The sequence below is a fragment of the Gigantopelta aegis genome, chromosome 6 (genome assembly GCF_016097555.1).
Source record: "Gigantopelta aegis isolate Gae_Host chromosome 6, Gae_host_genome, whole genome shotgun sequence".
NCBI lineage: Eukaryota > Metazoa > Mollusca > Gastropoda > Neomphalida > Peltospiridae > Gigantopelta > Gigantopelta aegis.
Window position 1 is genome coordinate 8,939,136 of NC_054704.1, and position 21,393 is coordinate 8,960,528.

Sequence of the window (21,393 nt, forward strand, 5' to 3'; positions counted from 1 at the left end):
AAAGATGAGCATATCCTGCCCCACCTGTAGCATCCGTAATGAGCACAGTCAATCAAGTCCATAGGTGAAATATTTAGGATTTTCAGCAGAAAGATGAAAAGGCATGTAAGAGGTCAAAATAGGGTATTGCATCAGACATCGTTTTAGTCAGTGATGCGCCATGTCGTCAAATGGTCTTCGAGTATCTACCATAAAGGTTTTGAAGGCTTTCAGGAGTACATAAATGTTATAACCCTGATAAAACAATATGTCGATCTTTAAAATCGCGTATGATGAGCATGCCCTAAGGTAGGCCTATCTCAGACAGGTGAAGAAAAAATATTGCTCGACATAAAGGGAAAACTGACTTGAAAAGCTGAAGTCAATCCTTTTATCACACAGCTTTGTATGAAGGCCAACGTTGTTCTGAATCTCTGTGTATAGATGAAGGTATGAAACAGGCTTTTTGTAGTTTCCTTTATTTCTAACTGGTGGGTAAATCAATGAAAGGTAATGTGTGATTTTATTATTATTGAATGATATAAGATCATCAATATATCAAAAGATTAAATTAAACTTTTTTCGCCAGACTCTTTTGTTTTGTTTTAGCCAGATTAATTAGAAAATCTTATTAATATGCATAGAAACACAAACCAGAGAGTAATGGAGCACAGTTGGTGCCCACGGGGATATCTACTTCCTGTGTATATGTCATAGCCCCAAATCGGACATATATGTTGTCGACGATTCCTTTCTACTAATGAAAGTAATGTCTCTGATTAAAGCCACAAGTTTAAAATACCAAAGTTTCGTCATGCTAATGAAAACATGTAGAGGGAATCCTCTGACTATACACCATGTATCACAGTTACCAAATGTTTGACTTCCAACCACTAATAATTAATAAATCAATATGCTCTAGTAGTGATATTCACCTTAACGTTTGTACTCCAGATTCTAAGCATACCATACATTTAACATTTCATAGCGGTTGATCAAACAATGTTTAGTTGTACTGAACAAACATTCCTTTTCCATCATCAATGGAAACTTATTATTTGTATTATTTGTATTAGTAACCATAAATTCTATTAACCTAGACCGACATATAACAGTATCTGGTCTTGCATCGTTCTATTATATTATTATAAGTCTTTTATCACTTGGGAATTGCGCGCTCTGACGGCGGAATTACCCTATCAAAGAAGACAACCTGTTTCCAAGAGATAAACATTTGTTTTTGCGGTATGTTACAACGTAACGTGTCGGAGCACTACAGCTTAGCAGATAACTCACCTGTTTAAGATAAAAGACCAAAGAAGCCTCGGAGCAACAGTCAGGCCATTACGATTTTTGTCTACAATTACTGATAGCATTTGTTTACATTTTACGCAGTAACAAACTGTACCAGACAGGGCCCTAGCCAACGTTTTTTTACCAGAAGGTGAGAAACGATTGACTCTGGACAGAATAGAAAGAAGTTAGAAATAAAAAGACCACACAACCCACCCACCCAAACAACGTTTGTTTAACACCTCAGCACATTTTAAAATCCGGAGATGGAGCAACCCCGACACCTCCGATCACCTTAGAATGCTCATGTGCTCCCACGTACCCAGTTCAGGCCCGTAGGAAGCCTCAAATTATTGTTAGGCTTATTTTGACTCTACTACGTGTTAATGATAAAATACAACGGAGAAGATGAAGAAGGAAATGGTTTATTTAACAACGCACTCAACACATTTTATTTACGGTTATATGGCGTCGGACATATTCATGGGCTACTCTTTTCGATTAGCAGCAAGAGATCTTTTATAGGCACCATCCCATAGACAAGAGGGCACATACCACGGCCTTTGATGTGCCAGTCGTGGTACACTGGCTGGAGCTAGAAAAAAAAGACAATGAAAGCCACCACCCATATATATTTTAATAGGTTTCTTGTTGTTCTCGTTGCATTCTCGGGTATTTTGAAGCAGAAATGTATAAGTTCCAACACTGTTTGGCAATAAAAAAAATTGATCAGCATTAATGACACCATGCAGTATGTTTTTGTTTTGTTTTTTCTTGAAATTAAAGTCGGGTCAAATATTGGCAAGGCTTCGGCATAACTGGCCTTGCCGCTTCCTACGGCTTTGCTGTTCAAGTGTGGTCTGTATCTATACACTGTCCTGTCCCGAGCAAATACATTGCTCAATGGATGGACTCGGTCACTAACGAAGTCAGACACGGTGCCTAGAGTGGACGTACTTGAACCGTGTGTGGAAAAGGCAGTTCCCTGATGTTTGATCCTAATCCGACGGAGCGGCAGCGCGATTTTCCTCATTCCTTAGACTGCTAATGGCCGCGATTAAAATACGCTAGGATGTCAAACATTTCTCGTTTTTGTTCACATCACCAGAGAACTGACCGACGGTAGCTTGTTTATCCTGCTCCCGACTGTCAGCGCGCCATTCTTGATGCCAGCAATTAGCACGGTGGAGATGCACGCGCCGCAGAGCTGCAGGCAGTCACGTGACCCACAGTCAAAGAATTGGCAGGAATGTTTGGAATTCCAAATGATACGTTTATACTTGTGGTTTTGACCCAGTGAACTGGGCGATTTTGACAGCGTCTCTTTCTGATGATGCCCGCAGAGAATTCTTCTTTGTGCAGACTAGTTCGTAATATACAGTAGAATATAGGTATGGCGGTTACCCAACGACCTATTACCATATTTATTTCGTAGAACATGGACATTTTAAACTTCCTGTTGGACTGTGTTTTTGCAGTACATGCACCCTTGTTTTCGATGACATTTATTTTGTAACCTTGTTTCTGGTAATACCCTGTTTTTATTTTTAAAAGTGTATGTGGATGTTAGTACATGGACTAGGAGTAGACATGTTTCAAAGAAAGCTACAAGTTTAACAATATCAAACCTGATTTAGTTTATCAGCCAGGATATCCACCGAGCGGAGGGTACGACTATTCTACTTATTTCGACACCATATCTTAAACAATTACTGTAACCACTATTAAATAAATAATGCATATTTTATAATACATAAGTTAATCACTAAAAATCTTACTTTTAAAACATATATGTACATAAACATTCACCCATGCATGCATTCTTTTACTAATTCATCCGTCCATCTATCCATTTGTTTTCATCTATCCATCATTCATTTATTTATTCATTCTGTTAACGAAAATAAAGAACGAAAGAAATGTTTTATTTAACGACGCACTCGCCACTTCATGGGCTACTTTTTTCGATTAGCAGCAAGGGATCTTTTATATGCACCATCCCATAGACAGGATAGCACATACCACGGCCTTTGATGTACCAGTCGTGGTGGACTGGCTGGAGCGAGAAAAAAAAGACAAAAGAAAATATAACAAGTAAGTAATTTATACAAATTTTGGGGAAGATATTTCGAATATTCAATATTTTGTAAAAATAAGTTTTAAAAATATACATTTTGGTTAACGTGCAATGCACACTATGAGTCAATAGAATTATGCCATTTTCTGTCTGGATTTCTGTCCGTCTTCAACATTAGGTTAAAATCAGGTTAAGTTTGGTAATTCACGTTTATTTACTTTTTATATATAATCATATTTCCAGTGTTTAAAGACATCATTCTGACACGTGGGTTACTTTAGTTCGCCTATATTTTGTAATACAGTTTTCATTTTCTTTTTTAAATACGTTCAAGGTTGGATAAGTTTGGTTAACGTTTGGTTAATTTCTCTAGTTTTATTTGACTCTCAAATACGACCCAAAGGCAAGGTCAAGGTTATTCAGTTTGGTTATTAATGTTTATGCACAAGTTTGTCCTGTCTTTGTTTTCGTTTGTCTTTATGTTAAATTTTCACTATTCAGAATTAAGGAACAGGATTCAAATCAATGACAGACCGTGAGGTGAAAGCCAGTCTGTATGCCAGCTGAGTTTTCTTCCGTTCCAACCAGTGTCCCTCCACTGACATGGCTGCAGTAGCCTTCTTTTCTCTTTGTTTAAACCAGCTAACCGTACATACACGAGATGGATAAAAGACACTAAATGACGTCAAAGTTTATTTTGTTTAACGACACTACTAGTGCAAACTGATTTACATACATGTAGGCGTACGGGCTCCCCCGGGGTGGGGGGGGGGGGGCACGCTGGGGGTTTTCCGAATTATACGAAGTTGCCCGAATCTGGATAACAACATTTATTCATATTAACATTTCTTCCAAACAACTACAGAGGGTTGGAAACGAATCACTACGCATTTTTATATGGATTACAACTAATTTTGAGGGTAGAATGATAGAAATTCATGGTAAAAAGGTATCAGATTAGCACATTTTGCCCGAATATCTCTTATAATTTTTGCTTCAGCCCCCCCCCCCCCCCCCCCCCCCGCTCCGTCTCGTACGCTTATGTTGATTTATTAATCATCGGCTGTTGAATGTCAAATATTTGGTAATTTTTGAACGTACATGTAGTCTTTGCATTTCTTTTAACATTCTGTCTTACTACTTATATATTAATTTTGACATAATCAAATGTTACAATACAAAATACAATTTCTGTCTATTTTATATTTAGCATTTGATATAAACAACACGAATTCCAGATCCAGTTTAAGCTTACACTTATGCTTTAAAGAATGTTGGTTTTGTATGTATATATATGCAGTTGTATAAAACATGTAATTAACAAGTAGTGTCTGTCCATAATACCGTACACACAAACTTAGATTATATGGACATTATGCTTGTATTACATAAATAAGGATAAATGAAAAGGAAAACTACAACTATATCCTATTTAACTTTTATTTTATTTGAAACACGTGAAAATTAATACATTGGTATGCGAGTTAATGGCTGTAGGTTATAGGGGCAGAACACTGTATACCCAGCACACACCAATCCATAAATGTAGGATAATTTGCATTAATATATTTTGCCACCATCAACTAAATTAAATATTTCTGTTACCCAAATGTGATAATAATTTCTTGAATATACCCAATCAGTAGCGACTGCCGGGTTTTCAGAGGAAGGGGTGCAATGTCTAAAAAGAGTACCTGTGTTATTTCAAAGTACACTAGCATGCTTTATATAGAGGATTCCCAGGGTACTGTATCCGCGCCTGACCAAGGCTATAAGTTTAAATACCCTTACCAAAATTAGTCAAGTTTCACATTGATGATATAGTGAGGGTTAATATTAATGTGCATAATAATGATTTGTTTTTTAAGCAACGAATTACCGCGTTGCAGAATGTTTTACGAATCTGACTGAAATCAGATCGTACCGTCCACACCTCGACTCCATTCGATCTGATACGAGCCAATCGATCTGACATGAGGCACATCCAGATAAACTTTCATTCCACCAATCAAAACATCTCTAGTACTGAAAAGGCTTTTGAACACAATACGACATTGGCGTATGTCAAATTATCAAGACAAGTCGAAAATCTGATTTCAATTCGAATTGGTCTTATATAGGTGAACCCACATTTTATCAGTTTTGATACTTAAAACTACTAATAGGCCTACATAAACAATAACAAGCAGCCGCTTATTATATTTATTTACTAGTATTATTTGTTTATTCATTTATTGTACTCTTACTACCACTGTATTCATATCGACTGGCAATCACCAAGTAGTAATACATCGACAGCATGGATGGGAAATCAATTCGACTAATTTTATATTTCACTTATCGGTAATTTCCTCCAGACAAACACGGCGCATCAACACAAGAGCGTGGAACCGCGGAGTTCCTGGCATAACAGTCGACAAGAAAATATTATTGATATCGCAAGCGATCACGGAAAGGCGTAATAAGCTCCGGTGAGGTGTGAAATTTGAGAGAAGGTAAACACTGCAGCGACGCGTAAAGAACAAAATAGGCGTAAACATTGTAGTAAAGACGCGGGTTTCGCCACGTGCTCACGTGTCTGATCGCGCAACAGGTACATTATCACGCGCATGGACGCTCCACACAAGTGATAATTATTTATTTAACAGCATTGTAAAGTCTTTAAAAACATAATAAATAAATTATACAATTTATTGCAAATATAAACCACAATCAATTATAGCTTTTGAAAAAAGAATATGATGATGAATATGATGATGGATATGTTAATGATGATTATGATGTTGATGATAATGATGATGTTGATTCAGACGAAGAAAGGGAAGTTATTATTTTGTTTTATGTATACTTACTTCCTTCAAATTTTTCTTCACAACGCCCATTTAAAGTTGTGATAGTCGACCCGTAACCGTGCGATAAGACGCGACAACAGAACAGGTAAATCCCAGGAAACATTATCTGGAAGTGGGTCAACGCGCACTTTTGGTACCCCATGCACCATCCAATTCTCAAAACAAATTCCAGCAGGCTGTATCAAAGTATACAAAGAACGCTTGAAAAATTCCTAACGCATTTTCTCGGTAGCGTTCTCTCTCTCTCTCTCTCTCTCTCTCTCTCTATTCACCTCTTCATATTCTTTACTATTTCTCCCATCATCTGTTAAAAATGATATTTCCACGAAAAAACCCAGAGAACTTTCTTTTTTAAAAAGTAGTTTATAAACTTTCTGGAAAGCTGTTAATTTCGTCAGGTGGGAGACAAGAGATATGGACGAAATATTTGGTATCGAAGCACCTGCAGATACAGCACATAACAGACCGCCATAGTTCAGAGGCAGTCTGGATGTGCTACGTCACAGGCAGTACATATAAGGCTGGAGTACGTTAGGCGCATCTGGCACCAGCAGATACCTGAAACCCGCAAGGGCAAACTCGCGAATAGATAGGATTTCACGGATTGCTACGTTCTGCTGAAGAAAGGGACGCAACTCTTGTAAAGATCAAAGAGCACGTTTCTAAGGTTGTGCAATTTGCGTGCAGCGTGCTGTTGTGTTGTAATCGACTAGATAGTCGTTATTGCCTTCATTAAATGCTAAAGATGAGAGAGTGAGAGTGAGAGAGTGAGAGAGAGAGAGAGAGAGAGAGAGAGAGAGAGAGAGAGAGAGAGAGAGAGAGAGAGAGAGAGAGAGCGAGAGGAAGGAGAAAACAGAAGAAAACAATCGTAATTATAAATTTAAAAAAGGAACTAAAATGCCACCCACCCACCAAACCCACACACCGTCCCACCAAGTTAAAAACCAAGTTGAACGAACAAACGACAAAGGCAAAACATAAGAGAATATACTGGGGTGTGCGGGTCGATGTGTTTAGGAAATGCCAATAAGTAAAGAACATTAATCTGACTTGTAATCAAATGTTGATACGATCAAATAACCGACAAAAGCCTGCTGGCACAACAAATGGTAAAGAAACATCATTTATTACTTTCATTATGTGTTTGATGTGAACTAAAACGCCATAAAAGTAAAGAAAACCTTGTGTTTCCTCTTTTAGTGAACACTTAACCTGACCTCACATCTCAACCACCAATCATTAGTTGGAATCTTCTATATTGTCTTGGGTACCATATTTCAGTACCAACACTCTGCAGTTTCAAACAAAAGTATGGAATCTTGCCAAAAATAAGTATCAAAATGTCTAAAAAGTATTAAGAAAAGTATTATTTTTCATCATCTTACCCCGATAGGTAACACTATTATGACATTCGCTACTTGTCCTACTGTTTGCTGCTTACAACCAACCTCAAGGAATGGTGTGTACCATCTTGTGAGGATTTGTGATTGTTGAACACTGTTCTGCATATTTCAGTACCCTGTCACTTGATCACTGAGAGCAGCAGGATGAGAGAGTTCTACAAACACTCCACTCAACAAAGAACAAACCGCTCCTGAAAAGACACTAGCAAAGCACAAATCTTACGATGGTCAAATTAGAAATAGGATTTAGTTATATTTTGCAGAAAAAAAGTATAAAAAAGTATTTTCATGTGAAACATGTATTTAAAAAAGTATAAAAAGTATATTAAAAGGCAAAAGTTATTGTGACATGGATTGTTTGGAGTAATAAATTTGTGAATGGATTTATGGATGTAAACCAGAGAAAATGTGCATGAAACAGCTCAAAGAAATGCAACCAAGCAGTTGTTGCAGCGATTGCATGTTTTGTGCAAGAAACATGGAATATTAGGGAGAAATCCTGTCCAGTGTTCACCATAAAAGGCCAGACATTCAGTCGCAAATCATTGCCACTCTGTGCAGCCTTCAGAAGTCCAGAAGTCAGAAAAACACCATTAGTGAACTGTTTGATGCAATGTCGTCATGCCACGCCTCAGTGAAAATGACAGATGGAGAGTCATAGTGATGCTTGAATAAAAGACCTCGCAGCGTGACATCGCACGTCAAGTCAACGTCCACAGAAACACCATATGGCACTTATGGCAACGATATCAACAAAACAACTAGGTAAGGGACCGTTCCTGTAGCGGCCGACCACCCGTGACAACCCCTCGCCAAGACACATGGATCCGAACCACGCATCTGCGAAACAGGGTCCAGCCAGCAACCCTCACAGCCCGTACCATCCCTGGCAACAGAGGTGTATCAGTGAGGACAGTCCGCCGACGTCTACGCACCTACGGCATCCAAGCAAGATGTCCAGCCAGAAGGCCAATCCTGACGAGAGAACATCGACGTCGACATCTCCAGTGGTGTAGACAATGCCTGCACTGGACAGCACGTGACTGGATATGTGTCCTCTTCACTGATGAATCCCGTTTCCTTCTCCACAGATCTGACGGCAGGACACGTGTCTGCAGACGTCACGGTGAACGTTACGCCACGCCATGTGTTCTTGAAGGGGGTTGTTTTGGAGGTGGTGGCGTTATGATATGGGGTGGAATTACAGCCACAGGCCGGACCCAGATGGTTGTGATTGAAGGCAATTTGAATGCTGTGAGGTACCGACATGAAACTTTGCAAACAACTGTGTTACCGTTTTCGCAACAGAACGGCCCTGAGATGACATTACAACACGATAACGCCTAACCTCACATTGCTAGAGTTGTGCAGCAGTATCTCAATCAGAACAATGTTGATGTGCTACCCTGGCGTGCCAGGTTCCCGGATTTGTCACCAATCGAACATGTCTGAGATGAAATGGAGCAACACTTGCGACATCTTCCAAATCCTCCAACAACACTGCAGGAACTCCGGCTCATCCTTCCTCAGATCTGGAATGGCATTCCCAGGAACTTTCTCCAGCGTTTAGTGGCCTTAATGAGACGACGTGCCAGGCCTGTATCAATGCGCAAGGTGGACACACTCGCTACTGACTGTGTGAACTTCGATCTGGACCCCCCCTTTAGTGATGTGGCTCATTTGCATATGACAGGTGCGCCCTTTTCATGGACTACTGCTCGTTTCCATACCTTCAGACATTTCCATTTCCATGTTATAAGGTTTCATACATGGCAGTAAAAACTTATCATCAATTATCTTTGTCTTTTGTGTGTCACAATAACTTTTGCCTTTTAGTATAGTATTTCCCAGAAAAAAGTATAAGACTTTTTAAAAAGTATAAAGTGGCAGCACTGATATTTGCAGGAACGTGACCTTCTTCCATCTTGTTCTGAAGTGCAAGTCGGGTGGCTGGATGGGCCAACACTGAATGTCGGGTTAAGTATTCATAAAAAGAGTAAACACTCAGTTTTCTTAAAAAAAAAAAAAAAAAAAAAAAAAAAGGAATCAAAACCAATCTGTCACAAGTTGCATCTTAAAACTAAAGTAATATACTGTAAAATGTATTTATTTGACAACACATAAACAATTCATAAATATATTGTGTAGGCTAGAAATAATAAATAACCATGCATGACTTCTAAGTATGTACCTCATTCATACAATATCACCTAAAATATTACCTCAAAGTATTAAAAACAAACAAATATGACATCTTTGTTGGATCATTATCTGCAAATTATATTCATGACAACAGAAATAAAATATTAACATCATTAAAAACAACCAATCAGATCACATGTTCCAATTTGTTCTTTTGATTTGGATTACTGGTACTAATTGTAACCAATACAGTTTGTCATTACATTAAAAATGATAACCAATCAGATCATATAATATATTACCCATTATTACATTACTGTGATAGCCAATCAGATCATACATTACTATTTGTAATGTTTCTTCTGCTGGTCACAGGGATGTAACAACTAGTTTTCAACACCTTCATTTCTGCCATCAGTGTGAATACTAGTGTATGGTATATATCACACCAGTGACCAGTGTACAAATCATTTTTCTTACACACCCATTAGTGAGAACATCATTCATTATTTTTTTACATGTTAACAATTTCAAGACATACGACTGGCTGCACCTAGGTAATGACCAGGTCATCAATGACATACATCCAATGAAAAAACAGCACAATCAAACCTGATTTAGTTAACCTGACAATCATTTGTCTGTGACGCGTAAGTTAGATACAACTGCAAAGGCAGTAAATAACTTTTAGTTCAAAAAGATGTTAAAATTTGATTAAAACCTGGTTTTTGAGGATATGTAAGAAATAGAATAATACATTCATGTCAGTTAGATACCATTTATCTTACAACTCGTTTAAAAACGCTTTTGCTCATTAGATATATTTTAAAAGAACTCGTAAGATAAAATGATATCTAATGGCCACTCATGTATTATTCTCTATATGACTCTTTTTTTATTCACATTATGTATTTTTACTTGTCTACAAATGTTTCCAGTTTACGAGTTTCTTGTTAACAAGAACATGTAGATTGTTCAAAACATGCACAGAATGAATGATAAACAACAACCCAGTACCAAATAATTGGCTATTGGGTGTCAAAGAAAGGTAAGCAATTGTTTTATTTTTTAAATGGCTCTAGTTCTACTTCAAAAACTCCACGTATATCAGTTTGTTATGACTGGAAAATTAACCTGGAGCAACAGTTATGTCCAAATAATTTAGACTTCATGGATGCTAATATCATCATACTTATACAAGAATGCAACTGACCTGTAAATTATTGGTTGTGTGGATTGTTAGAGGGTAGTAATCTGGTTATATACATTAACTATATTTGTCATATAGTCAGATATACTAATGGGTGTGAAGCTGTTGTAAATGTTGCAAGTCCCAGTGATTTATACAGCGGAGTGTTTAGATGCTGATGCCTCATGGGTTCTCTTAAGCACTCCTGAATACATTACATTGAGCTAATCGTGATCACCTGTGAGTGCTTTCCCTCCTGAACATATCAATAATGCTGCAGACACTAGGCGAATGCAAAGAAATTGTTGCAAAGTGGGGGAGGGGCTTAATTGCGGCAGATATCAATAATGTATAACAAAATATCTGGGCCAAATTTCACAAAACATTGTATGCCTAGTTTTGCATGTAAACGTAAATCTATGACTAAACCACAATTTTTATTACTATTATAGCACAGTTAAAAGTACACATATTTCATTTTCTTTTGTCCTTAAAATGCTCCATCTTCTGTAATGATGTAAATTTCTTTGTGAAATAAATGCCAAACACTTGTAAACGTATGCCCGGTATAACTGCTAGTCGCAGATGTAAACTTATGATGTTTTGTGAAATAGGCCTCAGCCCTCAAAGAACTTTATAAATACACATATAAAAAACCTACCTAAAATTTATTTCGAGTGGAAAACCTGCTTCCATCATCTTTCACAAAGGCCACATTACAAGTTGTGTAAGAGCTGTGCTTACTAGTATTGTATGTTTTACTTCGTGATTGTGGCTTTTAAATGTTTTATTAAAACCTCTGACAGAGTGCATTTTCTAACCATTCATGTTAATATTTATGCACAATTTAAAGCTGTAGTTTCTTGTAACCATCTTATATCATCAATTACTACTACAAAATACAAACACAAATACACTTTTCAAAATCTTGTATCTTTGTTAACAAGCATATATATCGTCGTCTCTGTAGTATAATATTAAAGTGAATGAGCATGTCAGTTTTACTATGCACATATTCTTGGAATGGGGGTTGTTTCAAAAAGAAAAGTATGCTATATGAAGAATGTTCGTTTCAGAGTGTGGTGATTTGTTTGAATCTTGACAACAAAATGTTGATAATTGTGCATTCACTCCCAACAATTCAATGTATATAATCAGTTTATTTACTTGAGGCACATAAACATAGGCGTCAGAAGTGGATTGGGTAGGAGGCACTTTGATACACGCACAAGTAGAATTTTCAATTAAAATGAAACATAAAATAATTTTAAAAACGTAATAGAGAAGACTATGAAGTGAATAATATAACAGGTTACACTGTATCACAATAAAATGGGAGGTATAGCCACCCAATACTGTTTACTGACTTCAGTTCTGTGCAGAATTGTTTTATTATTATATGATCTAACTTGCCGTTATTTTTTTAATATGACATTTAGTGGCAATAACATTTTTCACACCTTTTTCATCAGTATTCACTTAATGATCAAGATATATAACTATTATAAAAACAGCAATCAAAATATTCATGATAATGATTCTAAAAAAATGCATTAAAAATACTATTTAGAAGGAATACATTTAGCTTACAAAATTGTTATATCAGAATGTGTTACTATCATACTGAATATAATAATGTACACTTCATAAGCTTAAAACCTCCTTGCTGTGTTCCTCCAGGTGCGGATCAAGGGGAGGGGTTGAATGGGTCTGGATGCCCAACCTCCACTTGTTTAGAAATGAATTCACCACTAATATACAACTTCCATTCAAATAGTTGCATCTAGCACGCCCCCCACTCCAAAATAAAATTAAATAAATAAATTTAAAATTTCTGCATCCAAGACCGTCTTCTGTATGTTTTCTTTGTCTAGTACTGATAAAATCTACATTAGATGTACTGCATTATAAATATAGATCTTCTACGAAACAACACAGCACTACCCCTGACATAAAACATGTTTCTTTGATTCTGGATTAGAATATAGGGCAACAGAAGAGTCCTCAACTCTCCGTTCAGTAACTCACTAGACTGGTTTTTCAATGTGATTTCATAAGATAGGATGGAAAACCAGTCAGACTGTTCGTGAGTACTTGGATCTCCGTAAGATGTCACTGCTGATCACAAGTAAGGCACATAACTCTAATATGACATCAAGCCAGTGGCTGACTGCACGTGAGAGTAAAGCACGGGATATTCTCTACCAGCCAAATTCATCATCAGATGCTGGACAACTGCAAAACAAAGGACGGAATAAAACATTTTGTGCTAAAATATCATGCTTATGGTGGTAAGATATTTTACCATACAAATTACATGGTAATATAGTCCATTAAAAATACATTTTGATATATATATATATATATATATATATATATACAGGTAATCTTGTTACAAAGTTTTTAATTCCACATACATTAAAAACATGTAACATTTTTAAAAACAACAAAAATATGCATGTTTAAGAACACCCCAGCATGAAAAATACATCAGCTATTGGGTGTTAAATATGGTAAATTAAAACATTAAGTGATGAACCACAGCAGTATAACAATTCAACAGTTAATTTTATAAAAAGAGAATGAACCTTAAAAACTGATATTAAAATAACATAAATGTATATTTAGACAACATGCATTTTGGAGTTTTTCAAATCCACATTTACCACCACAAATTTTAATCAAACTACTGCACAAAATATTTTACCTGCATGTTAAACCTTATATATGCATATGCTGCGTTTTTCATCTTTAAAATTATTTGAGAAAATTACAAAATGTCTTGAGCATTTAGATTAAATTAAATACATGAATGCATACCTAAGTTTTAATATACAGTTTCACACGCAGTGCTACACTACAGGAGACTATTTGAAAACTTGCCTCTTTTCCTCCGGTACTGATATTTCATTATCTGACTGGACTGGGCTAGCGTCCTGTAATAAAAACAATCACACTGTTATACATTGAAGTCACTCATTAATATAACACTGTCAATCTCCAGTATAGTATATTTTTGGTACATAACAATTACAACAAATCATGTTTTGTTTAGAAATTACAAAAAAATGTTGTGTAGATGGGCCTTAAGTTAAATTTTAACAAGAGTACCAGTGAGATACATGATACGCCCATCAGGAGTTTGATGGAAAACCATATCTATATTAATGAATATGTTACGGGTATGATTCAGTTGTAATTATGTGAAATGTTTGCAATGGGATGGATGAACAGTTTGTTTCGGACCAAACACCATCCCAAATTGTTCCTACATGTGGTTTGATGGTCCTGTATGCAAGATAAGATCTAGACAAGGATTTACTGTTATGTGCAGTAGACCGTGAAAAGTAGGTCACAGACACCTAGTAATAGTATGCGACAAACCGCCATACCAAGTTGTTCCTACATATGAGGTTTGATGGTCCTGTATGCATGTGTATGCAAGATATGGTCCGGACAAGCATTTATTGATGTGCAGTAGATCGTGAAAAGTAAGTCACAGTGACCTAGTAATAGTACACGACACACCATCATCCCAAGTTGTTCCTACATGTGAGGTTTGATGGTCCTGTATGCATGTGTATGCAAGATATGGTCCGGACAAGCATTTATTGATGTGCAGTAGATCGTGAAAAGAAAGTCACAGTGACCTAGTAATAGTACACGACACACCATCATCCCAAGTTGTTCCTACATGTGAGGTTTGATGGTCCTGTATGCATGTGTATGCAAGATATGGTCCGGACAAGCATTTATTGATGTGCAGTAGATCGTGAAAAGTAAGTCACAGTGACCTAGTAATAGTACACGACACACCATCATCCCAAGTTGTTCCTACATGTGAGGTTTGATGGTCCTGTAAGCATGTGTATGCAAGATATGGTCCGGACAAGAAAAATTTAACAGATGGACATACGGATGGACGGACAACGCCATACCATAATATGACCAATAGATGGGCATATAAAAACCTCTGTGCAAAAAGCCTGAAACCCAAACTGTATACTTAGGCACAATACTTACATGACCTTTGCCCCATGTGTCAACTGTTTTCTGAGCCACCTAAAAAGAAAACCCAAAACATTAAGAACATTAGAAATGCAATTATGTTGTTCTTTTGGGTATTTTCCTTTAGCAGTTTTAATACAGGCATCGAAATAAGCATTGTCTGGTAACCCATTTACAGGGTACCACAAAATATAGCTTGGTATCCTATAGGTTAGCACAACTATATCAACGTTAGAATTGAATTCCTACTACTACTGCTTTTAACACCCTTACATGTGTGCCAGATGATTATTGTAGTATACATGTATTTATGATTCATTCTTGATCTTATCACTGTTCTTAATGTATTGCATGTAATTCTTTACAAGTATGTGACTCATATTTAATAACTTTCTGAAATTGTATTGGTGCGTGTGAACATCGGTACAATAAAACAAAATCCAGATGTAAATTTATCTAGTGGACGCTGCTTAAATGCGGATTGCCAAAATTGCTTGCAATTGCACAAGTGTGCACGAACATCGGTGCAATTTTGTACAAGAAAACAAAACGCGGAAGTAAATTCATCTAGTGGACACTGCTTAAATGTGGAATAACTATAACTGCTTGCAATTGCACAAGTGCACGTGAACACTGATGCAATTTCTTAAGAAAAAATTAACTGCTGAAGTCTGGAATGCATTGCCTGGTTTACATTCAGAAATGAAATTATGACTTTTCTTACATGTGGTAACCTCCTGATAACCTGAACGACTGTTCTCGACTTATTTCAATGTCTGTTCTCGACTTATTTTCATGTCTGTTCTCGACTTATTTCAATGTCTGTTCTCGACTTATTTTCATGCCTGTTAATAAAGACCTTCACTGATGTGTTTTTATAAGGAATCCAGATGACTGAAAAATTTACATATTCCAAATCATATTGCTTTATAGGAAAGAATCAGAAATTAGACATCTAATAAGACGTTTGTTTTGTTTAATGACACCACTTGAGCACATTGATGATTTAATCATTAGTTATTGGATGTCAAACATATGGTAATTAATTTTAACACGTAGTCATCAGAGGAAACCCGTTACATTTTGCCTAATGCAGCAAGGGATCTTTTATATGCACTTTCCCATTGAGAGGAAAGCACATACCACAACCTTTGACCAGTTGTGGTGCGCTGGTTGGAACAAGACAAAAACCCAATCAGATGAATGTATCCACCAAGGTGGTTTGATCGCAAGCACCTCAAGCGAGCATCCAACCGAATGAGCTAAATCCCACGTAGACATCTAATAAATGAGCTGAGACATCAAACAAACATTTATTTCTGTTTCGTCATTATGTTTCTACATCAGATATTCATTTAACTTACTTCTCCAGTGATTGCTCATGGCTTCATATCTCAACAATTAAATAAAATAAACTTTTGTCCTTGCATTCTGTAAATACAATATGGCTACCTCCTTAATATTGTGTAAATACAAGATGGCTACCATCATTAGTATTCTACAAAAAATATGGCTATCATCATTAGTAGTTTGGAAATACAAGATGGCTACCATCATTAGTAGTTTGTAAATACAAGATGGCTACCATCATTAGTATTCTATAAACAATATGGCCATCATCATTAGTAGTTTGGAAATACAAGATGTCTATCATCATTAGTAGTTTGTAAATACAAGATGGCTACCATCATTAGTATTCTAAAAATACAAGATGTCTACCTCATTCTCCTTCTCCTTCTGCTGTTTGACCATGTCCATATACTGCTGCATCACTGGGTCAATGGCGTCTGCTTCTTCCTTCTCCTCTTTCTTCTTCTCCACATTTTGTGGCACGCTCTGTGTTGGTGCCTGTTCACACAAGATAGATATGATAATACAGGTCACTGGAAAACACATCTAGATGTCCATGTACAATTTTCTACTATAACTGTTGTTTATTTCTTCTACTGAAGATATTAAGTGTTAGGGTTATTTTTACTTTAAGGTAATTACAACAGGATGGATCAATTTTAAATGTTCATATTATAACCTACAATTTGAGAAGCAAATTAAACAACAGAAGAAAACCTTGTCAACCTCTGCCATCAACATAATGTCTATGGCAAAAAAAATATACCATGGAAATATTTGTTACATAGTCCACAGCAAGAAAAATCCTGTGGAGAATTAAAAACTCCACAGCATTGCAGGGGTTGATTGGATTGGATTGTATAACATATCAACATGCCTATATCCTATTAAGGTTCAAGCACATCTCTCATGGGCACAATCTCTGACTTCGCCAGTGACTGCTTCCGGGACAGAAGGGGGGAGGGGTAGAGTTGAAAATGGGCAGAATTTTTAAAATAGCAATTAGTAAAAAAAGTTAATAGAATTAAAAATAAAATTTAAATAAAAAGTTACAAGTTAAAAATAAAAAGAATTGACTGCACGGCCGAATATTAATATAATTTGGAGCATTTTAGAAGGACAGTCCAAAAATAAATAAGAGAAACAAGAAAGGATCGAACTATTTAATAATATTAAAAAAAAGAAGTAATTTTGACATAAAATTTTGAATGAAGGTAAAAAAGTTTAAAGTCCGATCTATATGTCCATGTGAGTGGCCTCATTAAGGCCGTTAGGGTGCACAGCTTGTAGGGACGAGATGGGTTGTATCCAGTCAAGAAAACACCAAGATTAAAAGTCATTAGACGTTGAAGGTATAGCGCTGTGTTGAAATACAGATCTTGAGAAGCCGGATCCGTCTGAATGAGAGAGAGAGTATCAGAATAGGGTATAGTCCAGTTGGTATAGTGGTGCGGACGGGCCCGATTCCGGAGGATACAAGATGGTATCAATATAGCAGGGGTTGAATTGTACACTGCAGTATATGTCTTTGACATAACTACTGGCCTTCATGTGTAATAATAGAACACAGGTGAACTGTGATCATAAAATGTGATGTAGCCATTGATCAACTGGCTGTTATGTTATGGTAAAGTAACCAAGTGTAGACTTCTGCATGTAATATCTGTGGTGCAAGTTTGGTGTATACAAGTTCTTGTGATGCAGAGAATAAAATGTTTATAAAATAAAAGAAAAGAAAAAAAAAATTAAAAAAAAGAAAGAAAGAAAAGATAAATTTTTTCGGGTTTAGTCTGTTTATAAATACTTAACCTGACCTCCCACACCAGTGCATTTCACACACATATCCTTCCCACAACCCTCCCATGTTATGGACTAGCCTGAACACTGCAAACAGCAAAACTATTATCCTTCCTTACTTCGAGTTCTTTCAGTTTCTGCTGTTCTCTCTCCCAGGCTTCCTCCTCCAGTCGTCGTCTCTCTGCCTCGCGTCTCTGTCTCTCTTCCTCCCAAACACGCTTCTCTTCTGCCTCTCTTTGTGCCTCAGCCTTCTTCTGATCTTCTGCAAAACAAAATGGAAAGAAAATTCAAAAATATATAGACAGGTGTTTTAATAACTTTAGTTTGGTCAGCCTTCTTCTGATCTTCTGTTAAAACAAAATGGAAATAAAATTCACAAATATATTTACAGGTATTATAATAAGTTTAATTTCGTCAGCCTTCTTCTGATCTTCTGCCAAAACAGAATGGAATAAAACTAAAAAATATATTTACAGGTATTATAATAAAGTTAGTTTGGTGATATTACCCCCCCCCCCCCCCCCCCCCCCCCCCACTGTATACAATCTTTCGCACAATTTAAAACAGTGGCTTCATAAATGTCTACATTCAAAAATGTTACACTGCTTTAATAACATTTTTATTTCAACCAATAAGAATAATTTTCCAAAATTGTAAGTTTAATACAGCAATAGTTAGTAGTTCATTATAGAGCAAAAACCTACTTAGGTCAATAGTTATTAAATAGTGCCTTGGTTCAGGCTAGCTTTCTTAATTTGAGATTTGTCAAGTGGGTGCACCCATCATCAAAGAAATTGAGATAATTCTGTGATTAAAAAATAACAAACTATGGATATGCTGAACTGACCACTCTTCCATGCACTGTCGAGCGATAGTGAGGGCAGTTTCCCTGTAGGTTCAGCACCCTTCCACGCACTGTCAAGTGAAAGTGGGGGTAGGATCCCTGCTGATGGAGCCTCACCACCTTTCCATGCACTATCAAGCGAGAGAGGGGGTAGTGCTCCTGTTGGTTTTCCGATTGGCTCAAGTGCAGATTCTGTTCTTCTGTGTTGTAATGGCACAGCTACTGGAATAAAAGATGAAAATACCAGTCTAAATATAATCTAAGTACAACTGTATATGTATACCACAGATATGGTGAGGAATTGAAAAAGAATTGAAAAAAAAAGTCAGGAAGGGTACGGGAAAGGAAGGAAGGAAAGCTAAAGAAGGAAAACAAGGAAAAGGGGAGGGGAAGGAACAGAAGGGGAAGAAATAGAAGAATGGGGGAAAATGTGAACACAACAACCGTACCGTGTTAGATATAATAGCTGCAACATATTCTAAATAATAAATAGAAGAATGGGGAAAATGTGAACACAACAACCGTACCGTGTTAGATATAATAGCTGCAACATATTCTAAATAATAAATAGAGGCTATTTCATGGTGTTTTTCGAATACGAGTTTTATGTCAACGAGTTTTCACACATCACGAGTTGACATAAAAATCGTATTCGGGAAAAACACCATGAAATGGTCATTTATTATATACATATTTCCAAATTTTTGACAATATCTTTCCCTCTTTGGTAATATCTTTCACTTATCCTATCGAAAACACGTAACGTCATGATATATTTCTTCCTATGGAACTTTGCCAGAAAATTTACTTTACCATAGACTTTTAAAAAGAAATTTGATTAAAATTTATCTTTATTAACATTTATTTAACAATACTGCGGTGCAAACATACGTGACAAAGCGATCCTCTAAAAACTCCCACAAAAACAAAACGAGTTGAACGCCGTTAAATTCTTACACTCGATGACACTACATTGTGTCATCATTACTTAGCTTCGTATTCACTTTGTTTTATATATTTTATCGTAATTGCACTTCGTATCCTCTTTTTATAGGTACAGTTGTTTAAATTACGTTTTTTATTTTTCAAATACAATCAGATGCATTGGTAATCATCAAATTTAAATACGAAGAACCAAGACAAAGGGAGATAATTTAATCATGCACTTTTACAAAAAAGTAAATACGACTTCTATATTTTCACTGTAGCTAAAATACAGTGAAAATGACTTTTCACCGGATATGACTTTTATGGTTTCCATAGATCTATATATTTCATTGCTATGTATATAATCAGATAAAATATCTTCCTTTCCTTTTACGTTCGCAGTTCGGGATCTTTTTTTGCACAAAGCACAACATAAAGTTTAACACACCACACCACCATCTGTCGTGTCATTACATCTTGTAGCAGCTCAATATAGTCTGGTTTAGGAAAGAGTTCTTCATTAAAAAAATAATATAAAACATTGAAATGCCTTTTCAAATCTGCTCTTTGACCTCTGTACTATTTACATAAAAAAACACAACAAAAGTAATACAGTGGGTGAGCATTACTTTTACAGGGTTTTTTTTTTTTTCTTCAAAATAAGATAATGAAGTCACCATTCTCAGGAGAGTGCCCTGCGCTGGACTCCGACCCGGCAACGACGACGATACTCGGAGACCCGGGTCGTACCTCGAGGTCGGACACTGTGATTGGTCGAGACTTTTCCTTCCTCTCGACTCTAAAACAACACATCCATTCACCAGATTAAAACAGTGAAGTGACTTACACCAAATGGTAGATTTAAATTATCCAGAAAAAATTAATGAAATTTCCAAATTACTCAACTCCTGGTCCAAACGACAGCTTACCATGTGAGAACTTATTGTAGTTGTAAAATCAATAGCTTTGTCAAAACATATTCATCTTATTCTTGGCATTCCTAATCCAGACAGAAATAAATTAAAGAATATTAATCAATTGTTTTACTCTTATATTTGGAAGAACTCCATAGACTATATAGCCAGAAAGACCTTAACACAACTAAATGATCATGGTGGCTTGATGATGATAAATCTAGAATCTTTTATAAATTCTCTGAAATTAACCTGGATAAGATTAAGAAATAGTCTTAAATCATTGTGGTCCCATTCACTTCACTGTCAGTTAGTTACCTTCCAGAAATGTATTAATTACTAATATTGGCGATGACTATCACTGGCAGTGCAGTAAGAAGATTTCAAATACTCTTGTATTTTTTAAGAACATAGTGACACTTGAAGAGGAGGATGTTGCCTCTGAACCACTTTGGTACAATTCATTGATAAAAATTAACCATAAAACTATATATTATGCTAATTGGAATTCAAGAGGTATTACAAATGTACACGATCTGTTTGATCTAGATAGTAACCTATTCACTTATGATACCTTTTCATCCTCCATTCACAATTTCTGAAGGGTTAAAAGCAACT

General features: G+C 36.3%; 2 protein-coding genes across 4 annotated transcripts in view; both read right to left on the reverse strand.

Moving 5' to 3' along the window:
* LOC121375227 (rho GTPase-activating protein 6-like) overlaps nucleotides 1-6,521 on the reverse strand; it is a 124,548-nt gene extending 118,027 nt beyond the window's left edge. The window contains exon 1 of the mRNA XM_041502548.1: nucleotides 6,202-6,521. Coding sequence (XP_041358482.1) covers nucleotides 6,202-6,343 — 142 coding nt within the window. The 5' untranslated portion in view covers nucleotides 6,344-6,521. The remainder of the gene's footprint in view (nucleotides 1-6,201) is intronic.
* A 5,330-nt stretch (nucleotides 6,522-11,851) lies between these two features.
* The window catches only part of LOC121374341 (oral-facial-digital syndrome 1 protein-like), a 32,882-nt gene continuing 23,340 nt past the window's right edge, over nucleotides 11,852-21,393 (reverse strand). For 2 of the 3 annotated variants that reach the window (XM_041501413.1, XM_041501411.1), the window contains exons 23-29: nucleotides 20,539-20,660; nucleotides 18,938-19,156; nucleotides 18,210-18,352; nucleotides 16,663-16,791; nucleotides 14,959-14,997; nucleotides 13,819-13,871; nucleotides 11,852-13,170 (exon numbers count right to left, since the gene is read on the reverse strand). In XM_041501413.1, the coding sequence (XP_041357347.1) occupies nucleotides 13,137-13,170; nucleotides 13,819-13,871; nucleotides 14,959-14,997; nucleotides 16,663-16,791; nucleotides 18,210-18,352; nucleotides 18,938-19,156; nucleotides 20,539-20,660 (739 nt within the window). In that variant the 3' untranslated portion in view covers nucleotides 11,852-13,136. The remainder of the gene's footprint in view (nucleotides 13,171-13,818; nucleotides 13,872-14,958; nucleotides 14,998-16,662; nucleotides 16,792-18,209; nucleotides 18,353-18,937; nucleotides 19,157-20,538; nucleotides 20,661-21,393) is intronic. The other variant, XM_041501412.1, reaches the window with a different exon arrangement.